The sequence below is a fragment of the Suillus subalutaceus genome (assembly GCF_016647625.1).
Source record: "Suillus subalutaceus strain FC151 chromosome Unknown DFJ58scaffold_68, whole genome shotgun sequence".
Taxonomy (NCBI): Eukaryota; Fungi; Basidiomycota; class Agaricomycetes; order Boletales; family Suillaceae; genus Suillus; species Suillus subalutaceus.
In genome coordinates, this window is record NW_024540317.1 from 82,753 (window position 1) to 99,492 (window position 16,740).

The 16,740-nt window shown below is 48.3% G+C and overlaps 7 protein-coding genes across 7 annotated transcripts; 4 read left to right on the plus strand and 3 right to left on the minus strand.

Moving 5' to 3' along the window:
• The first annotated feature begins 1,093 nt into the window (after window positions 1-1,093).
• Window positions 1,094-1,343, plus strand: DFJ58DRAFT_793203 (uncharacterized protein). Its single transcript, XM_041390391.1, has one exon. It carries the CDS (start codon window positions 1,136-1,138, stop codon window positions 1,289-1,291), a length of 156 nt encoding a protein of 51 aa, XP_041242849.1. The 5' UTR covers window positions 1,094-1,135; the 3' UTR covers window positions 1,292-1,343.
• Window positions 1,344-1,423: 80 nt separating this feature from the next.
• Window positions 1,424-2,918, minus strand: DFJ58DRAFT_793205 (uncharacterized protein). The gene is made up of 5 exons (XM_041390392.1): window positions 2,401-2,918; window positions 2,323-2,353; window positions 2,262-2,285; window positions 1,868-2,205; window positions 1,424-1,805 (listed from the first exon to the last, which is right to left on the minus strand). Exons 1-5 carry the CDS (start codon window positions 2,779-2,781, stop codon window positions 1,536-1,538), a joined length of 1,044 nt encoding a protein of 347 aa, XP_041242850.1. The 5' UTR covers window positions 2,782-2,918; the 3' UTR covers window positions 1,424-1,535.
• An 838-nt stretch (window positions 2,919-3,756) lies between these two features.
• On the plus strand, window positions 3,757-6,417 carry DFJ58DRAFT_661881 (uncharacterized protein; the record flags this gene model as incomplete). Its single annotated transcript, XM_041382258.1, has 6 exons — window positions 3,757-3,853; window positions 3,910-4,134; window positions 4,191-4,249; window positions 4,300-4,911; window positions 4,966-5,097; window positions 5,254-6,417. The coding sequence occupies 6 exons, from the start codon at window positions 3,757-3,759 to the stop codon at window positions 6,415-6,417; spliced, it is 2,289 nt and encodes a 762-aa protein (XP_041242851.1).
• A 930-nt stretch (window positions 6,418-7,347) lies between these two features.
• On the minus strand, window positions 7,348-9,752 carry DFJ58DRAFT_430386 (uncharacterized protein). The gene is made up of 15 exons (XM_041380366.1): window positions 9,295-9,752; window positions 9,161-9,226; window positions 9,073-9,102; window positions 8,910-9,016; window positions 8,820-8,859; window positions 8,692-8,764; window positions 8,609-8,642; window positions 8,533-8,554; window positions 8,300-8,428; window positions 8,230-8,250; window positions 8,138-8,178; window positions 8,038-8,090; window positions 7,969-7,976; window positions 7,851-7,912; window positions 7,348-7,754 (listed from the first exon to the last, which is right to left on the minus strand). Exons 1-15 carry the CDS (start codon window positions 9,537-9,539, stop codon window positions 7,474-7,476), a joined length of 1,212 nt encoding a protein of 403 aa, XP_041242852.1. The 5' UTR covers window positions 9,540-9,752; the 3' UTR covers window positions 7,348-7,473.
• A 73-nt stretch (window positions 9,753-9,825) lies between these two features.
• Window positions 9,826-10,616, plus strand: DFJ58DRAFT_430434 (uncharacterized protein). Its single transcript, XM_041380367.1, has 3 exons — window positions 9,826-9,992; window positions 10,039-10,157; window positions 10,218-10,616. Coding segments are annotated over exons 1-3 (486 nt in total). The 5' UTR covers window positions 9,826-9,991; the 3' UTR covers window positions 10,584-10,616.
• A 644-nt stretch (window positions 10,617-11,260) lies between these two features.
• DFJ58DRAFT_842322 (uncharacterized protein) lies at window positions 11,261-11,689 on the plus strand (the record flags this gene model as incomplete). The annotated part of the gene is made up of 2 exons (XM_041392815.1): window positions 11,261-11,398; window positions 11,453-11,689. 2 exons carry the CDS (start codon window positions 11,261-11,263, stop codon window positions 11,687-11,689), a joined length of 375 nt encoding a protein of 124 aa, XP_041242854.1.
• Window positions 11,690-12,511: 822 nt separating this feature from the next.
• On the minus strand, window positions 12,512-15,477 carry DFJ58DRAFT_729115 (uncharacterized protein; the record flags this gene model as incomplete). Its single annotated transcript, XM_041385700.1, has 6 exons — window positions 12,512-14,038; window positions 14,087-14,218; window positions 14,273-14,886; window positions 14,945-15,031; window positions 15,067-15,297; window positions 15,372-15,477. The coding sequence occupies 6 exons, from the start codon at window positions 15,475-15,477 to the stop codon at window positions 12,512-12,514; spliced, it is 2,697 nt and encodes an 898-aa protein (XP_041242855.1).
• Between the last annotated feature and the right edge of the window lie 1,263 nt (window positions 15,478-16,740).

Consider the following 16,740-nt stretch of genomic DNA (forward strand, 5'->3'; position numbering starts at 1 on the left):
AAGATGATGGTCTTGGTAGCCCCCCTCGGTGCATTGAAGGACGTCGCGGTTATCGAGGCTGCCTTGACTAGTGGTGGAGAACTCATCGATCTTGAGAAACTCATCAGCCAGTCCTAGATGTGGCCCATCTGGCAGCACGGACAAGTTGCGGAATATGACACCCAAATTTGCAAAGCAAATTGCATTTGGTAATGAAATTTGTTATTGACGACTACAGGCCATTTCTTTATGTGCCATGCATGTGCGAGTCATGTAATGTCCGCGGCATCTCTGGGTCTTCTCGGATGCGCACCATCATGATATGCCCCCGCTGATCAGAATATGTGATGGTGATGTACAATCCAAGACTTACTCGTGCGCTAGAGATTTACAGAAACTTCAGGTTGCGTCACAAGTTTCCAGTCGCGCTTACACATACGGTGCACACAAAGGTAAGAGGTAAAAGCGAACTAAGTAATTGGTGAACTAAGAGTCTAAGACAGTGGCAGAATGAGTGAAGTCACAGTGTCACGGCATCGGCCCGGGTGCATGTCACACTGCCCTGCCTGAATCGAATATTCGAATTTCAACGTTAATATCAAATTCTTCAGTTTCATTTGGCCCTACATGTTGCGGATTGCCTGCCGCCTTGCTCGTTGCAGACAACCGGGCCAGTGACCCAGTCATTCTGCCCGCGCGGTCCGCCAGTGAATTCAAATTTTCAGCTTATCTATTCGATAGGCAGATCTTTGGAGCGGTATACGCATTTTCAGGCATCAATCATTCGTGGCCTTCACTGATCTCGTTATTATTAAACCAGGCGCTCCTACCCTGACGAACTCCAGATAAGGTGAGAGATCGCTGTCTAATCCCGCCTTGGCGAGCACCATCATGGTCCCGTGTCATTTCTGCATATGCATCAATGTATAAGTAATGGAGCAAACTCACGCGTTATGCCTCCACTGTGGATCATTTGATCTCTGTACCATGACAAACTGTTCCGAGGGGAGAGATAGCGGTTCCAATAGCCATGATCTTGATCATGATTCTGTCTCCGTGTGTGAACGACCCCAAGGCTTTCATGGTGTCTATTATCATCCAATAACACAAGTTGTTTTGCTTGCCTTTGACTCTTATCTGCTTATTGTGCCCCGGGATGTTTAACGCCCTCACTGGACTCGGTAGAGGCGGCCAAGTCGATACAAGGGCCTCCGAAAGTGCAACTTGTGCATTGTACGCAACATACGCGTTCTTCGGATTCTTCTCTGGGCAACACACATTTTCGTTTCATGGTCGTCTAGTGATTTACTGAGCATATGAAGAACCGTCTGCAACAAGACCGGCGCTAAGCGCACTCATGCGACTAAATAGCCAAGTCGTAATACCAATGAAAATTGTTAACTTAGCGTCGACTTGTTCCTAACATACTAAACCGTTGAGTTATCGTCACTCGGAGTCGTGCTACCTACTTTATAATACATTGAGCAGTTTGGGAAGATATGATACAAATACATAATGCGATATGCGGAATACATTGTCAAGGCCCCTTCGGCCAACTAGATGTAATCCTCCTCCGTTCTCGGAACCTCTACAACGTTATCGCCATCGCCATTATCAATATCAAGACCTTCCTCTGCAGTCGGGGAAACGTCTCTACAGTCGGTAGATTTGAGGCCCTCGTTACGCATATGCTGAGACGTGAACTCGATATCGGAGAATTGTGCCAATGGGACAGCGGTTTTACTGGAAGATGCCGCAGATAACGCGGAGCTAATCCAGCCCTTCCCTTCGGCCTCGCGGAATATAATTAACAGGGGGGCAATGAGCTATAGAGAGTCAATGTAAGAACAGTCAATGTAAAAACATAAATTGAAATGATAATACTGACTTGCGCCTCTCCAAGCACTTGCATGAACACGTTGGCAACAGGACTTTTCGTCGCGAACGGAATCAAGAACAGTAAGGAGAACGTGGAGTAAATTGCAGCGCTCTCAACAATCATCGACTCGACACTAGTGTGTTCCGCTACGTGTTCAGGACCTGATAATCCTTGCTTCGTGTGGAGACGATAGAAATATAGGCGGAACACGATGAGGATGGTGACCATGATATTGGTGGCAAGTTCAAAGAAAAAGTATGGGAAGGTGAAATTCACAGTCGTGCCAGCAGCAGAGTATGGCGATGATGATGGGGATGAGATCTGATAGAGAAAGAGGACGCCGAGCACTGGGAGAGGAATGCCAAGTTAGGCGCATTAATGCATAGAAATGTAGACTATTTACCAAAAGATATGAGGAGCATGGTCCCTAGCATCACGAGGATTGACCTTGGACAATTCCCCACAATCACGGTATATAATGGCGCAGCGCCAGACCTATACTGATGAGGATTGATGATATGACTGTCTCGATCGAAACTCACCATGAGCGCTGTAGCACACCAATCTGCCAAGACAAAAGAGACATTGGATATCTCATCCGCACTGATGGAAAACATATCAACCTCCCACGCACTGGGACCACCTGGAAAATTTCGATCATTTATGAAGGCGAGCTGGGTGAATTGGGAGTTGGAGCCTATGAAAAGCGATCCTAGGGTGAACATGACACAGACATAGACGAGAAAAAAGCAATTCCTAGTATAGTCTGCGTCCCTTACTCGCGTACGGTGCCACAATGACTGCAGACAGAGCCAGAAAAGAGCCAAGACAACGCCATAGCCTACGCCGGTGATGATGCTACCAGCCAGCCATGTTTTCTCGGCGTAGAGCTGAGCGGGGGACTCGTCCGGTGTGTAGGACATGGCAAACGAGTACAAGTAGCCTTGTAGTGGGGATTAACTTGAAGAAGGAAGCTAAGAGAGACATGGCTCCATATCTTGGCTGCAGAAGGTTGCGCTCGGAGCGCGCTGTTGCAGTAACTAGTTTATGTAAATGTTTGTTCGCATCAGGATTTCCATTGGAGTCACGTATCAAAGTCGCCTATATATATACTAACCTTTCCGCTGCAATCGGCACCCACAGAAGTCGGCACTTTCACAAAACTTATATTTCTGGTTCTTAACATAGATATTATTCTCTCTCTAATACAACTCATTACCAGGTCGAACGACCACGATCGAGGCAGAATTGAGTAAGATAGTTCAAGTCGTCGAGGTCCTGCCGAAAGCCACTAGCATGTGCCGTGACGGAGGAATTTCAATAGTACTGCGCATCACACGTTCGCCCAAAAACAGTCACGGTCCTTTAAGCAATTCCTGCTACACAGGTTATATCTAGCAGCGATAGGTAATGTTCGTCCTCAGTCCTCTAGTAGTTCGGATATCGTTCATGTTTTCGTCTATAGGTTACGAAGCACGGATTGTCTTGATGCCACCTGACTTTCGAGGACTTCCAAGTCGGTATCGATATTGGCCGATCCGCTATCGTGCACACAACTTTGACTGATTGGCTTATGGACTCCTTCGAACCTTCCAAAGCGCTTCGACAGATTGTCGATAATGTACTACATTTCTCCGAGTCGCGGTAAAGTTCAAACATGGCGAGATTCTCCCGAGCTTCGAAAACTACACGATGCAGGGCATCATTCGTCAAGCCATCGAATTTCCTTGCCTGTAATTAGTTATCAGAGAGATATAACATAACTACGGCGCATGTCTGATTACCTCGACTCATGTTCACGCATTCAGGATCTGAAATGGCTTCTCGGCGTCAAACTTCAAGTATAAAACATTCAAGGATGGATCGGCGACTTCTTCGCGTTGTTTCGTCACTGTACTATGACCAGATATGCAGGAATCGTGTATCGCTCCCTGGACCAACATCTTCTGCATTTGCCACTACAAGAGGTCGACGTGAGAGTATGGATGGTTGACGGTGAGTTGGAGCGAGATTCACATTCACCACTAATCTGTATTCCTCTTACCTCGTAGTCTCTGCGAGAGTCATGCTCTCTCAAGTCTTCGAGAATGACTCAGAGAGCCCTACAAGCCGCGCAAAATACGTGTTCCCTCTTCCAGCGAACGCCGCGAGCTGCGCCTTTGAGCTCGAACATGCTGATGGGCGCGTTATAACCTGCGTTGCAAAGGAGAAGTCAGAAGCTGCAGAAGCTTTCCACGTTGCAATGGATGCCGGAAGGTCCGCGGGATTAGTAGAATGTGTGGCGAGCGCATTACGACGATCCTGGACGAATTCTGACTCGACCTTGATCTAGTATTCACAGTTTCAGTTGGCTCGATTCCTGCCCGGCAGAAGGTCACAGTCAGATTGACAGTGAGTGCGCTCTCAGTTCTTCACAAATACTTTGTTTGACGAGTGATCAGTTTGTGATGGATCTTTTTGATGAGGGAAGACAAGATCATGTCTGTTTACAGCTTCCAATGACAATTGCTAAACGATACGGCGAGACTCCGCTCGATACATCCACGGCTAATGAAAGGACGCGTGTTCAAATCACTGTAGACGTACAAACCAGTGGTGTGATACGGGCTATACGTAGCCCTACTCACCCGATCTCTCTACTGCGATACAGGATACACGCAGGAGCAAAGTCTGAACGACGGAGGACCGCACGGTGGTCATCTACGACGTTCCTAGACCAAGACTTCGTGCTGACGGTACATGCCCTTGGACTCAACGAACCTCGGTGTTTCGCCGAAGTCCATCCCCAGCATGCGGATACAATTGCCATGCAGCTCTCTTTCGTACCGAAGTTCAAAATACCTCGCGTTGCGTCGCAAGAATACATATTCGTTGTTGATCGCAGTTCGAGCATGAGCGGAGCTCCGATGGAGACAACTAAGCGCACGCTGGGGATGCTCCTTCACCTCTTGCCAGACTCGGATACGACATTCAATATCTTCAGCTTCGCGAGCGAGGTTAATGGTATGTGGGAGACGAGTGTGTCATTCAACGACAGGAACATGCAGTATGCGGTAATCATGTTCTGTTACTGTCAAGAGCAACTAGACATTGAGCGAGTTGTGCAGATCTCGAATATACAAGCCATACAAGCCAACAATAGCAGAACGAAATTTGCCCACGCCCTGCAGCTTGCAGTGACATCTCGCAATCACAATCGCCCGACTGTCATATTCGTTCTTACTGGTGGAGGCGGACGTGTTGGAGTGGGCCCCCTTCAGAGAAAAGGTATGTTTGCACGGTGTCGTAGAGTGGTCACGCAAGTCTTGTCCAGAGTCAAGCGCTTGATGCCATCGTCCTGCTCAAATGTGCGTCTGATGTCGGCTGAGGCTCTACTCGAACTAATAACGAGACAGTCATCCACAAACCTCGATCCATTCGAGGTTGTCTCAGCGGCTGTCGATAACTGCAGGCCAAACGCGCCATTAAGGGTATTCACCCTCGGGATCGGTGAACATGCTGCATCGGCCGTGTGCGAGCGCCTCGCTCGCTCGGGCGGGGGTGAATGTTTGTTTGCAGTTCAAGCTGAAGACATAATTGAGAAATGTGCAAAGCTTCTGAACACTGGTCGAACGGGTGTAATCGAGAGTGTCGTGGTTGATTGGCATGGTTCGGGCAACCCACAAGCCGTCAACTTCTTACCCTCGAATTACCATCACTCGCTTCCACCCAGTGGTGTGCAGCTGGAGCCGTCACCCCCGATACAGCAGGTTCCACATAGGATCACGAAGATATTCCCTGAGACGCGCTCCAACATCTTTGCAATCACCACTTTTAGATCGATTCCTCCTGAAGTCAGGCTGTATGCCAAGGTTGAAGGCTTGGCTGAGATCCTCGAGTTCGTGGTGCCGGTCACGGCAGTTAAACCACCGCACAAGGATGAACTTCCACTCCTTCATACTTTAGCTGCACGGGAACTTATTAAGCACCTGGCAGAGGGTAGAGCACCGCTTCCAAAACCTGTGGTACCTATCACGAATGAGGAAGTTCAAAAAGCGGCGATTGTCCGCTTAGGACTTGAATACCAGCTTGTGAGTCAACACACGTCCTTTGTTGCCATAGAGTCCCGACGTGAGGCAGCGGGGAGTGGGCTACGCTGGACAACACCATGGGAAAGGTCTCTGCAGCAGCATTACTATGCATCCCCACCTAGCGTCAGTGCTAGTGATGCTGCTGAGGATTATGCTCTGGTAGATGAGAGCATGGTACACACGGTTTTGGACGACTTGTCTCGGGTGGTTGATGCAGTGTTTAGCTTTTTCACCGCAGATCAGGCTGCTCTGTCACGCTCGAGACGTCAGAGGTTGCTTCCTGGTACATCTGCGCAATCCCGTTCGAGCTCGTCGTCGAGTCAGAGTGCACGTCCGTTCCATTACGACAACTCAATCATGGACACGTTCTCTACATTGAGTTCGTTGGCGGGCTTCTCCACCAATTCTCAATGGATCCATTCTCGGTCGTCCAGCCCTTCGGAAGATTCAATTCAGCGCATCCCATCGCCAGTCTTCGATCCAACCTAACGCGCGTCTGAGGGCACGACTGCCGGGAGATGCAGGAGTGTCTAACTCTCGCCCACCATCCGTGCCTAAGGAAGTGTACGCTCTTATCTTGCTGCAGAGCTACAACGGCTCGTTCACACCATCACCTCAATTAGAGGTGCTTGTGGGCGTGGAGATCCTGGAAATGGCGGCAGATTTGCAGGTCAATGATGATATATGGGCGACTGCTGTTGTTGTGGCGTACCTGAGACATCACCTGGGTGCGCAACCGGATTTGTTGCATGTTTTGCTGAGCAAGCCTCTGGAGTATGTTGGGGGAAAGGGAAAGGGCTTGCTGGCCGAACGAAAATTTTCGGACTTGGTGGCGATTGCGGGACGTTTTGTGGGTTAGCGGTGAGAATACAATTGCTTGTTGTGTAGTGTAAGGTTTTGTAGTGTCGAGGTTAGCAAGTTAGCAGCTGTTTTCTTGAGTTCAGCAGGAAACTTCGTGATTTCATTGACAGGCCAGATCTCACGGGGTACCTGGTTTCTTGAAATTTCGGTCCGTCTGTCGAGTCCGTCCCGCCAGAAATGCAAGTGAGCGAAAACAGTGAAGGTTCATGGGAAGACACTCGCATTGGTAAGAGGATGAAAGGTAGATAACGCAAGGGAGACCGAAAAAAAAAACAGTACTGTCTGGAAGGCGAATCAGTCGAAGGCTGGCCAATGATGAGCAATCAGGGCATTTGACAACATTCTCCAGCGTGGAGGATGCCAACAAGCCGCAAGAAGCTCGCGTGACGCAGGAACACAAGGTGAAATAATAGGCGGAGATGGTCATGATGTATGTAACACTGAATGTCTCTTGGAGTAAGCAGCGATGGCGACACAGCGCAGCCAACAGCAGCAAAGGTTGAACAGCTCACCAGATATGTGCATCTTCGTTGTGAACGGGGACAACCTGAGAGTGAGAATCCCTGAGATTTCCATAGTAGAATCGGGTGGTATATATACGTTAATATCGCATGTTGAATAGTATCCCGTGGTAAATAGCCATTCCTTCTTTTGTTATGCTTGTTAGGCGCCAGTGCCTCAAATTCATTTTACCCATGAGCTCGAATGCTCAGATTGGTCCACGTAATCTACCACCACCGAGCGTTCGACACGTACACGTATATCGAGTTCCATGTCGTTGGAATTGCGAGGCGACTTGGGCCTGAACTCTGCATCGATGGGGCTTCTGGCACTGCCAGAGCCTTTGGAGTGGCTCTTGGACTCGAACTGGGAACGAAGACCGGACATCACTTTTTTCTGCGCAGTGAGTGTGGGACGTGCGACGATCACGTTTTCCAAGCGTTGGGCGTCTGGCTCTAACATTCCTTCGCAGGTTTGGGTGATCGGAGCGGAGGGCAACGGAAAGGATGAACATTGCGAGCGTTAGTGGAATAGCAGTCAAGCTCTAGAGTGGTGCGTACCTCGTATATTGATGAGAATCCGTTGGCTCATGATCCACGTTACAGCATAACCTATTGATGCCCTAATGATGCATTCTGAGGGTCTGATCTCCTTGACGTCAGACGATACGAAACTTACCCTGCCGACTAATGATAGGAGCGAGTTGATATAAGTTTCCATGGTGTATCCGAAGTTAAGCCTACATACCTGAGTCTCGATATTGGTCGTATGATAGAGGATCAGATTCAATATATTTGCCGCTGGAGGAATGTTAGGAGGGTGCTCATCACAAGCAGACTATACTTGCCGGACAACACGATGAAATATCCGATGCCGTCGTAGATTAGGCTAAGTATGATGAGCAACGCACATTGACTCTGCCAGTGGTAAGGGACTTACACCCGTATTAGCCGTTCTACTCTAACAGCAATGGTTTAGCGACCCGAAATTCGGGAGAGAAAAGACCCACCTGCTACTGAGAGGATCATAACGCAGAAGATACACGGTAGACATGGTCACCATCACGATGTCATACACCATCACAGCGAGGTAGTAGAACCAAGTCGACAATACTTTGCCAGCATCTGCCGAGGTGCAGCTATAGTTCATGAAGATCTGAACAGCCCACACTGGTGGTAAAGGACCACTTACTTTCCCTAAGAAAGAGACAATGTTTGCGTGAGATCTCATTGTGAGGAACACTGACGTACATCAACAACAACAGCTGTATATTCTAAAGGTCAATGTGAACCCAAGATTAAAATACGCCAGAACTTACGAGTCCGGTGAAATAGATCGGAGAACCACTCCGCCTAAAATGAATAAGAGAAATGATGACATGCCCGTGTAGTAAGAACTCACCGAAATTGAAAAGAGGTATAGCAGCAATAGTGCGATTCCTATCCGCCTATCTCTCCTTGCAATATTGAATGTTCTAAATGATGTCTATCTGTGCAGCTGCAACCCACAAAAAAATCGACAAGACAAACCTGATACCTAGGATGGCCTGCGATATCATAGTTTGTATAGCTATAGCGTGGTCAATAGAGTCATGGTGGGTGAACACCAATAGGACAGACCTTTGAAGGCAGGCGCCACAAGATAGTAGTTTTGACACGTTGGTAGGGTATAGGCGGTGGAGAAGAATCCGTAATTGCTGATTACTATAGCCATAATACTAACATAGCTGCATTGAATGTGAGCGGCAAAATATTCGCAAGACAGACTGAGGACAAAATGTACCGTATGAGAATGAATAAGGCGCAGGCAAGACTGATGGAAATTGAGCTTGTCAACGGTGATAGGTGAACATATGCCCACGTATACATACCTTATATGAAAAATTGACGATTGGCTTCGGTAAAAGCGCCATTCTGCGGGGAGTGTAAGAATATACCTGAACGTAATCTGTCAGAATTTTATGACAACTACGGGGCTGCAACAAAGAAAGAAATAACTACTTACTCGTAAAATGCAATGGAGATGGATGCTACTCGCAAATATTTCTCAGAGGTTACGCTGTCTACAGCCACACGCCGCTCCAGAGCCTCCATTTGATAGATGAAAGGCTCGTCGATTGGCTCTGCAGCAGTCCTTGATAACGATTGAGGAATGAGGGTAAAACAAGGAATGTAGGCAAGGCCACGACTGACTCGGAACAGGCTAACGCTGAAGACTATAAATACTGAGGCAAAATGCCAGCAAGGCATCGCTTTTCTACCAAGACCACACTTTAAAATTGATTAAATGTGCTCGGATACTAGGCGACAAAAAAGGGGCAATCTTGTCTACAGTAAATCTGTCATGCAAGGCGAGATCGAGCCAAGATCGAGCCAGCGAACAAGCAGGCGAAACAAGGCGAGACATTAGCTGGCATTGGCGAGGCACGTCAGGGCACGTCTAACTTTCAGCTTGAAGGTCAGTGTCAACTTTGCTGATTAGTAAGCAGATATGCGGGGTTTATGAAATTCAAATGAAATTTATTTATGAGTCCGAGTCGTGCCAAGTCAACCAAGTCAGTTACGGTACTCAGACATATGATTATTGAAGGTCTCCAAGTTAAGACTTGCGAGGAACGCATCGGCCGATTATCGCAATTCTGCCAGACGTCGTCTACAACTCACGCAAAAAAATTCGAATCAGAAGGGCTACTACAGCCTACAGTTGGTAAATTTCAATTATTCCGAGTCAGCGTTCAGACTTCACCAGTGCAGGCCAGGCCAAGCTCAGGCGCAGGAGAATCTGGTCTGAAGTCGAATAAGTATTTCAGGGAGAGTGGGCGTCCATCGCTGCACGTTCCGTTGCATCATATCTGCCCAGATCCCATAGTAAGCCTTCTTACCCTCTGACTCAACTTGCGCTCATCATCGTGCTACTTGATACCCAAGTCGTTCACCCTCAGCCTTAGAGACCACTGTCCTCTTCACCACATCCTGAGTTTCTTTTGGGACGAATGGCGTGTGAGCATGCGCGTATGTACTCAGGGCTCTCAGAAACACCTGCCGAGACTCGGATCCCTGGGACCCGAGCATACATACTTCTTTCCGCACCCCCAAACCACAGAATCAGTATGTTTGGCAGCAATGGAGCCTATTCACTTCCTCCGGATCGTACTCCGGAACCTGGACAAAGACCTGAACGGCTCTTTTGAGGGTTGTTTCTACGTGTACATTTGGGACTTCAATAAAGGAAACTTTGCTCGTTTGGAAAATATTGACGACACAGATCCTCTCGTATGCATGCCTTGTCGGTAAGTTTAGTCATCCTTTGATAGCGACTATGGACATGTTATCCATGAGCCGCCGTCATTAATACACTACTACCGCCTGCCCCGTGCATTTCTCTTGGTACAGGATCGACTTAATGTAATATGGGCAGGTGATCTTTCTAAACGTGGGTCTGGCCTGACTCGGTTCATATTCAGCATAGCCTCATATAATCTGCACGTTAGGCATACCTGCTCTAGGTCCGGAGGTGAGGGTTCGGGGTATTCGTACCTTTACATCTCGCTATACTTATAGTAGCTGCAGGATTATACAGCGGCACCTTGTCCATGCGTGTCATATTCATGGCAATCCTGTGGATTTCCGGAGTAGAACACCTTGATTGATCATCTCCTTCGCCTCCTCTGGGCCTCATTCTTGAAGCTAGTGTTCATCAAGGTGGCTTCAGCTCCATCGTTCAAGTCAGGGACGGGAGTCCATGCTACGGGAAACCCAGTCAGAGTCGGATGTGCTGAGTACTCTTTGAAGGGGTAAGTTGTTCACATAAATCGCACTTCTTTTACTCTCACGTCCTGATTAGGAAATCCTGCCTTATATATCCGACTCACCCCAGTGGAATACCGCACTACTCCGACCAAAATCTTGCATTTAAGATTTCAATGCACGACTCATCTGAGCCAAACTATCGTTGAATCCGCCCTGCCATAATGTCTTTACTGTCAAACCCTTCATCGTCACCTTCCCATGGTTTTTCAGGCTCTCTTCAAGAAGATGGCAAGGGGTTCTCCAACAATTCTACAAATGTACAGAATGTTGAGCGCAAACATCAGTTACAGTCGTATTTGGTATGAGTCCTTTTAAGTTTAATTTATCTGCAAACACTGAGTAGTTTGACATAGATGGACCTCGACGGAATCGACTTGGCGGAAGATGATGAGGATAGGATGTTCGCCCAGCTCAGCGTCGACACTGTATATGCAAGTTATGCTGCGGCGCAGAACCGCGTTCGCCAGTACACCCAATTGTTGATGCTTCTGAAGCGGGAGGAAGAACTATGGGCACAGAGAGTTGAGAAGGCAAGATATGTATTGCCGGAATACAAGTCCAGGTGGATGCCAGACTGCCAGGAGTCTTGAACTATTTTGCCACTCTTTCCATCTGTTACTGCTTCTTCCTTCTCTCCACAGCTGGCCTTTTCTTTTCACCATACTCCTTCAAGTGTACCGCTATGTACCGGCGGATTTTGATTATATTGATGAATTAGCTTGTGCTTGTCATTCTTGTTGCTTGAACCTTTCCTTCTTCCACGGTCTCGTTGCCACAACCACCACTGATTGCTCCGCTGCTACCCCAATTCTAGCCTCACGCACATCTGCTCGGACGGCCACGCGAGTATCGAATCAATATGGCAAGATGCCTAAATGAGGATGTAATACAGTATCAGGCAAGTTTACTACCAAAGGTCATAGTTTACGAGCGCTTAGTCTTTCTTAACATTAATATTGCGGCAGCCACTATAGCGGAACGCGTCTACGTCGACCGCCTGGGATTTCGTTCATCCTACTACCGTCTGTCCCACACGTTTCTCTTGGTATTACATGCAATGTTTGCAGCTCGAGTAACCAGCTGTGCCGCCCACCAAGTCTCACATCTCATTTATATCTCATCGACATCACTCAGTTGTGAGATCATGAATATTTCTGGCTGAATGACCATGTTCGCGTTTGTATCTAGCCGCAGATCTGTACATGTATAGCCGTATGATCATGATATACAATCCATTTGTAATTTCAAAAACACAAAAACTCCATAAAACAACCAGTTACTGCATATACTCGGAGACTCGTTTCAATCCAAAAAAAGTGCCCGTGCAATCGGGTCTCAACGAATCACAAAGAAAAAATAGTCATATCACCACACAAAAATAGTCATATCACCACACCACCTTCATGAACTCATCACGAACCCACTGACTGCCCCGCAATATTCACCAAGTCCCAAAAATCACGTCCAACGAGCAGTCTCGCACCACTTCCAGCAACATACTCCAGAGCCTTGTTCTGCAATGCATCCAACAAATCCTGTTGCGAACCCAGATGATGCTTCAGGTACGCAACAACAACTGCAGTAGCCCATATGTTCCCATCGACCTGCAGTTCTACGGCTTTGGCCAATGTATCAATGCCCACAAGCGCACCCAATTCGGGCGACGGCGTGAAAGAGCCGTCGAAGTTCTGCAGTGAGATGATAGCGTACGCTTCCTTGGGCACAGGTGGTGCAATGCACGGAGGTGGTGGAAGTAGTGCCCCCGGTGGCGCGGCATCGAAGACAGGCGATTCCACACGTTGGATTGGATCTTCTGGCGGAGGTACAGGGCTGGGCGGCCGAGAGTAAGACCATCGAGAACTCGTGGAAGAGCCTTCCAATGAGCTCAATGTAGAGAAAGTGTCGGTGCTCGAGTTGTCGTGTCGATATGAATATTCACTTTGAACGGATGGCGAGTCCGAGCGGGACTGTGCAGCAGAATAATACGTACCGGGAAGCGGCTTCTGGCGTCTTCGAGTAGTGGGGGGAGGATCAGAGAAGAGGAAGTTGAACATCGCATAAACCGCCTGAGACAAGCTGTCCAAAATGGTCTGCGCGGTGGACACATCTGTTCCTGGAGCATCATCATCAGCAGGATCACCAGTGGCACTGGCGCGGCCATGCTGCCGCCGAGACCTTTGCCATGACGTTGACCGGCGCAGCTTCCTTGCTGTCTCATGTCCGGACTCTTCAGCAAAAAAGGACGTGTACTTGCTCACAAACTGGTAATTAAGTCCTAAGCGAACGATTGCCGCTTTTTTAATGTCCTCATCCGAAGCAGGTGTGATGGGTTTGGGAAGGGGCGCTCTATCCTCTACCAAGTCCTTCACGAGTTGTCGTGCAGCTAAAGTATGCAGGAGTGGAATGGATGACCACTCGTCCCTGAATGGTTTCACTTCCGTGACAAGCACGGTATCGTCGATAACCTCTTCCGAGTCTTTAATCTTGGCATGCAACCTGACCTCGTGAGGAATCGAACTAAAAGTAGTGATTGCGAAGACACTGAGGCGCATTCCAGGGAATATGCTTGTGATTATAGGCGGCCCTTGCTGCATCGAAGGAGGTGGCTCTAGTTGTACGACGCTGAGCGGAAGCGGGTGATGGCGATTCAAGGGTGAAAAATTGACAGTTGGAGGGCTCCCCAAACCATGCCAATCAATTGTGATACTCTCGATCTCACGTGTCCGACCAGCGTTCAGAAGCATCGCGCACTTCCCTGTAATGTCCCCAGCCTGGACAGCGAACAGACATCTACCACCGCCCTCGCGAGCAAGGCGCTCGCACATGGCGGATGAGACATGTTCACCGATCCCGAGAGTAAATACTCTCAATTGTGCATTGGCCTTGCAGCCTTTCACAGCTCTGGAGACAACCGTGAATGGGTCAAACTTTGCGGAAGGCTAGTTTATCGTTAGATCGAAGAGTTATAGCCAAGTCATCACACGCACATGGATATTGCCGTCAGTGAGGACGAACATAGCAGTCGGGCGGCCGGAGTTACGTGACGCGATAGCGAACTCAAGGGCCTTGGCAATCTCTGTCCCTCCGTAATTTGCTTCCATGCCTCGTACACTCGAAATCTGTGCATATTACCCATGAGCTAGTTACTCTGGACAGCGACAAAACTTACTTACTGCACTACGCATTCCCGACTGATCAAACAGCATACTTTTCCCCCACAGACCGTCAACCTTGCTGCCAAAACTGAAAATATTGAAAGTCGTTCGTGAATCCGGCAATAGGTGAAGGAGCATTTCCAACGTGCGCTTAGCTGTCTCTATTGGGGCTCCCTGCATGCTTCCGCTGCGATCAATGACGAAAATGTACTCCTGCGAATCCAGGGGAGGAATTTTGAAGTTCGGTACAAGGGAGAGCTGCATAGCAATGGTATTACGACCCTGGGGATCAACTTCTGCGAAACACCGAGGCTTGTCGAGTCCAAGAGCATGGACTGTCAATACGAAGTCTTCGTCGAGGAACGTCGTAGACGACCAAGTTACGCACATCCGTCGTTCAGACTTTCTCCCGGTGCGTAACTTATAGCGTCTGTAAGCAATCGTCGGATGACTAGGGCTGCGTATCTCCTGGATCTTGGCACTGGATTGAACGTCCACAGCGATTTTGACAATCGTCTTCTCATGAGTTGTAGATGCATCGAGCATGGCTGCTGGAGTCTCGCCGTATCGTTTGGCGATAGCCATCGGAAGCTGTAGACGGACTTGGTCCCGTCTTCCATTATCCAAAAGATCTATTACAAAACTATTCGCTCATCAGACCAAGTATTCAATAAGTGAAAGTGTACTCACTGTCAATCTTGCTGTGACCTTCTTTCGAGCGGGAATCGAGCCAATTGAAATCGTGAATACTGGATGGGATGAAGGTCAAAGTGAGCGCTCAGTCCGGTGTCAATGAAATGTGCCTGTCATACTGTCGTCCGTCACCCATTCCATAAGTCCTGCAGTCTTTCCGGCATCCACCGCACTCTGGAAAGCTTGTGTGGCTTCTGACTTTTCCTTCGCGACACCGACGATAACACGACCATCGGCATGCTCGAGCTCAAACGCACAAGCGGCAGCGCTCTCTGGAAGAGGGAATACATATTTGGCCCGGCTGGTAGGACTCTCTGTCACATTTTCAAATATTTGCGAAAAGAACGACTCTCGCAGACACTAGTACAAGGAAAGAGGAGTGCTGATTAGTGATTTTGGACTGCCCAGCCACGTAAATACGTACCGTCGACCATCCATACCCTTACATCGACCTCTTGAAGCGGCAAATGCAAAAGATGTTGGTCCAGGGAGCGATATACGATTCCTGCATGTCCGTTCATACTTGCCATGAAGTGACGAGATAAGGTGGAGATATCGCTCATAGATCCTTGGACGTTTTATATTTGGAGTTTGACGCCCGGGCTTCCTGTGCTGTAACTTGGTGGCCAGCCATTCCAGATCCTTTGGAAGCATGAACAGGAATGTCTAAGGCTATGAAAGTCTGTGCTGCAACCCTGTTGTGTTCGATTCCTGTGAGCTACCAGTGGATGAAGTACTGAATGGTGACCGATTTGATACCGAATATCCCGGCGTCGCACCCGAAGTGTCGCTGAGAATCTTAAATAGACCAGCGGCGGATCCGAGTGGGTCCTGAAGGGCTTTGGAAGGATCGCAGGCGACTTATCCACCAGTAGTACAGTCACTTCTTCTTCCTAATTTACAACCGTTATCACATTAATCTTACTCACCGGCACTACCGATTGCGCCTGACGACAGCTTCGAAGCTGTCTGGCGTGCGTCTGCGTCTGTAGGTAAAACTTTTCTCAATACAGTGGGGACAACGACTCCGAGGTGTTGTTGATGATATCAAAGCCGTCATGAACCATTCTCCCATCTACTTAAAATCGCGAGTCTTGCAAGTAGAGCATTAATATATTGCCACACTTACTATATGTCACTTTATTTAACCCTTCTCTAGGCTCTCGCGACCAACACACCATCTAATTTTCTTTACCTTGCTGCCCGTGTTAATGAAGTCATCGACTCGGCATGGAATCACAGCACTCTCGCCGGCTACCAGGATAGTGTAAACTTGCTTAATTTTTCTGAATATAATACACATTCCAATTCACGTCTAAGGGAGCTCATAAGTAACACCCAACTCAGAAGACTCCAGAGTCCAAGTGTCCCACTCTCCCATCATCACAGTCGATATGCTGGCACTTCTGCATTCGCACCTCAACACCCTAGACGCTCTAGATGCTGCTTGCCTCGCGGTAACGTTTCCTTAGTGTTTGCTGGACCCCGAATCGCAGACTTTTATCCTGTCATTCGACCAAGAGCACTTTTCTAATTGTCGTTGTCTTCGAGCCACATCCGCTAAATAGTCAACGCCACAGCATGCAAATGCATGCACTTTGCACTCTTCGGGCTGATATATACTTAATTTGTTGAATACTACAGGGCCAGGTGCATATATGCGCAATTACTGCTATCTTTCTAGTAATCCTATGGGTCAGGCGACAATACAGGTGAGTTTTGTGATATCTACCATCAACTACTGATTCTCTCGCAGGCGTTGACTGGAACTCGATACGCGGCAATAGTAGTGT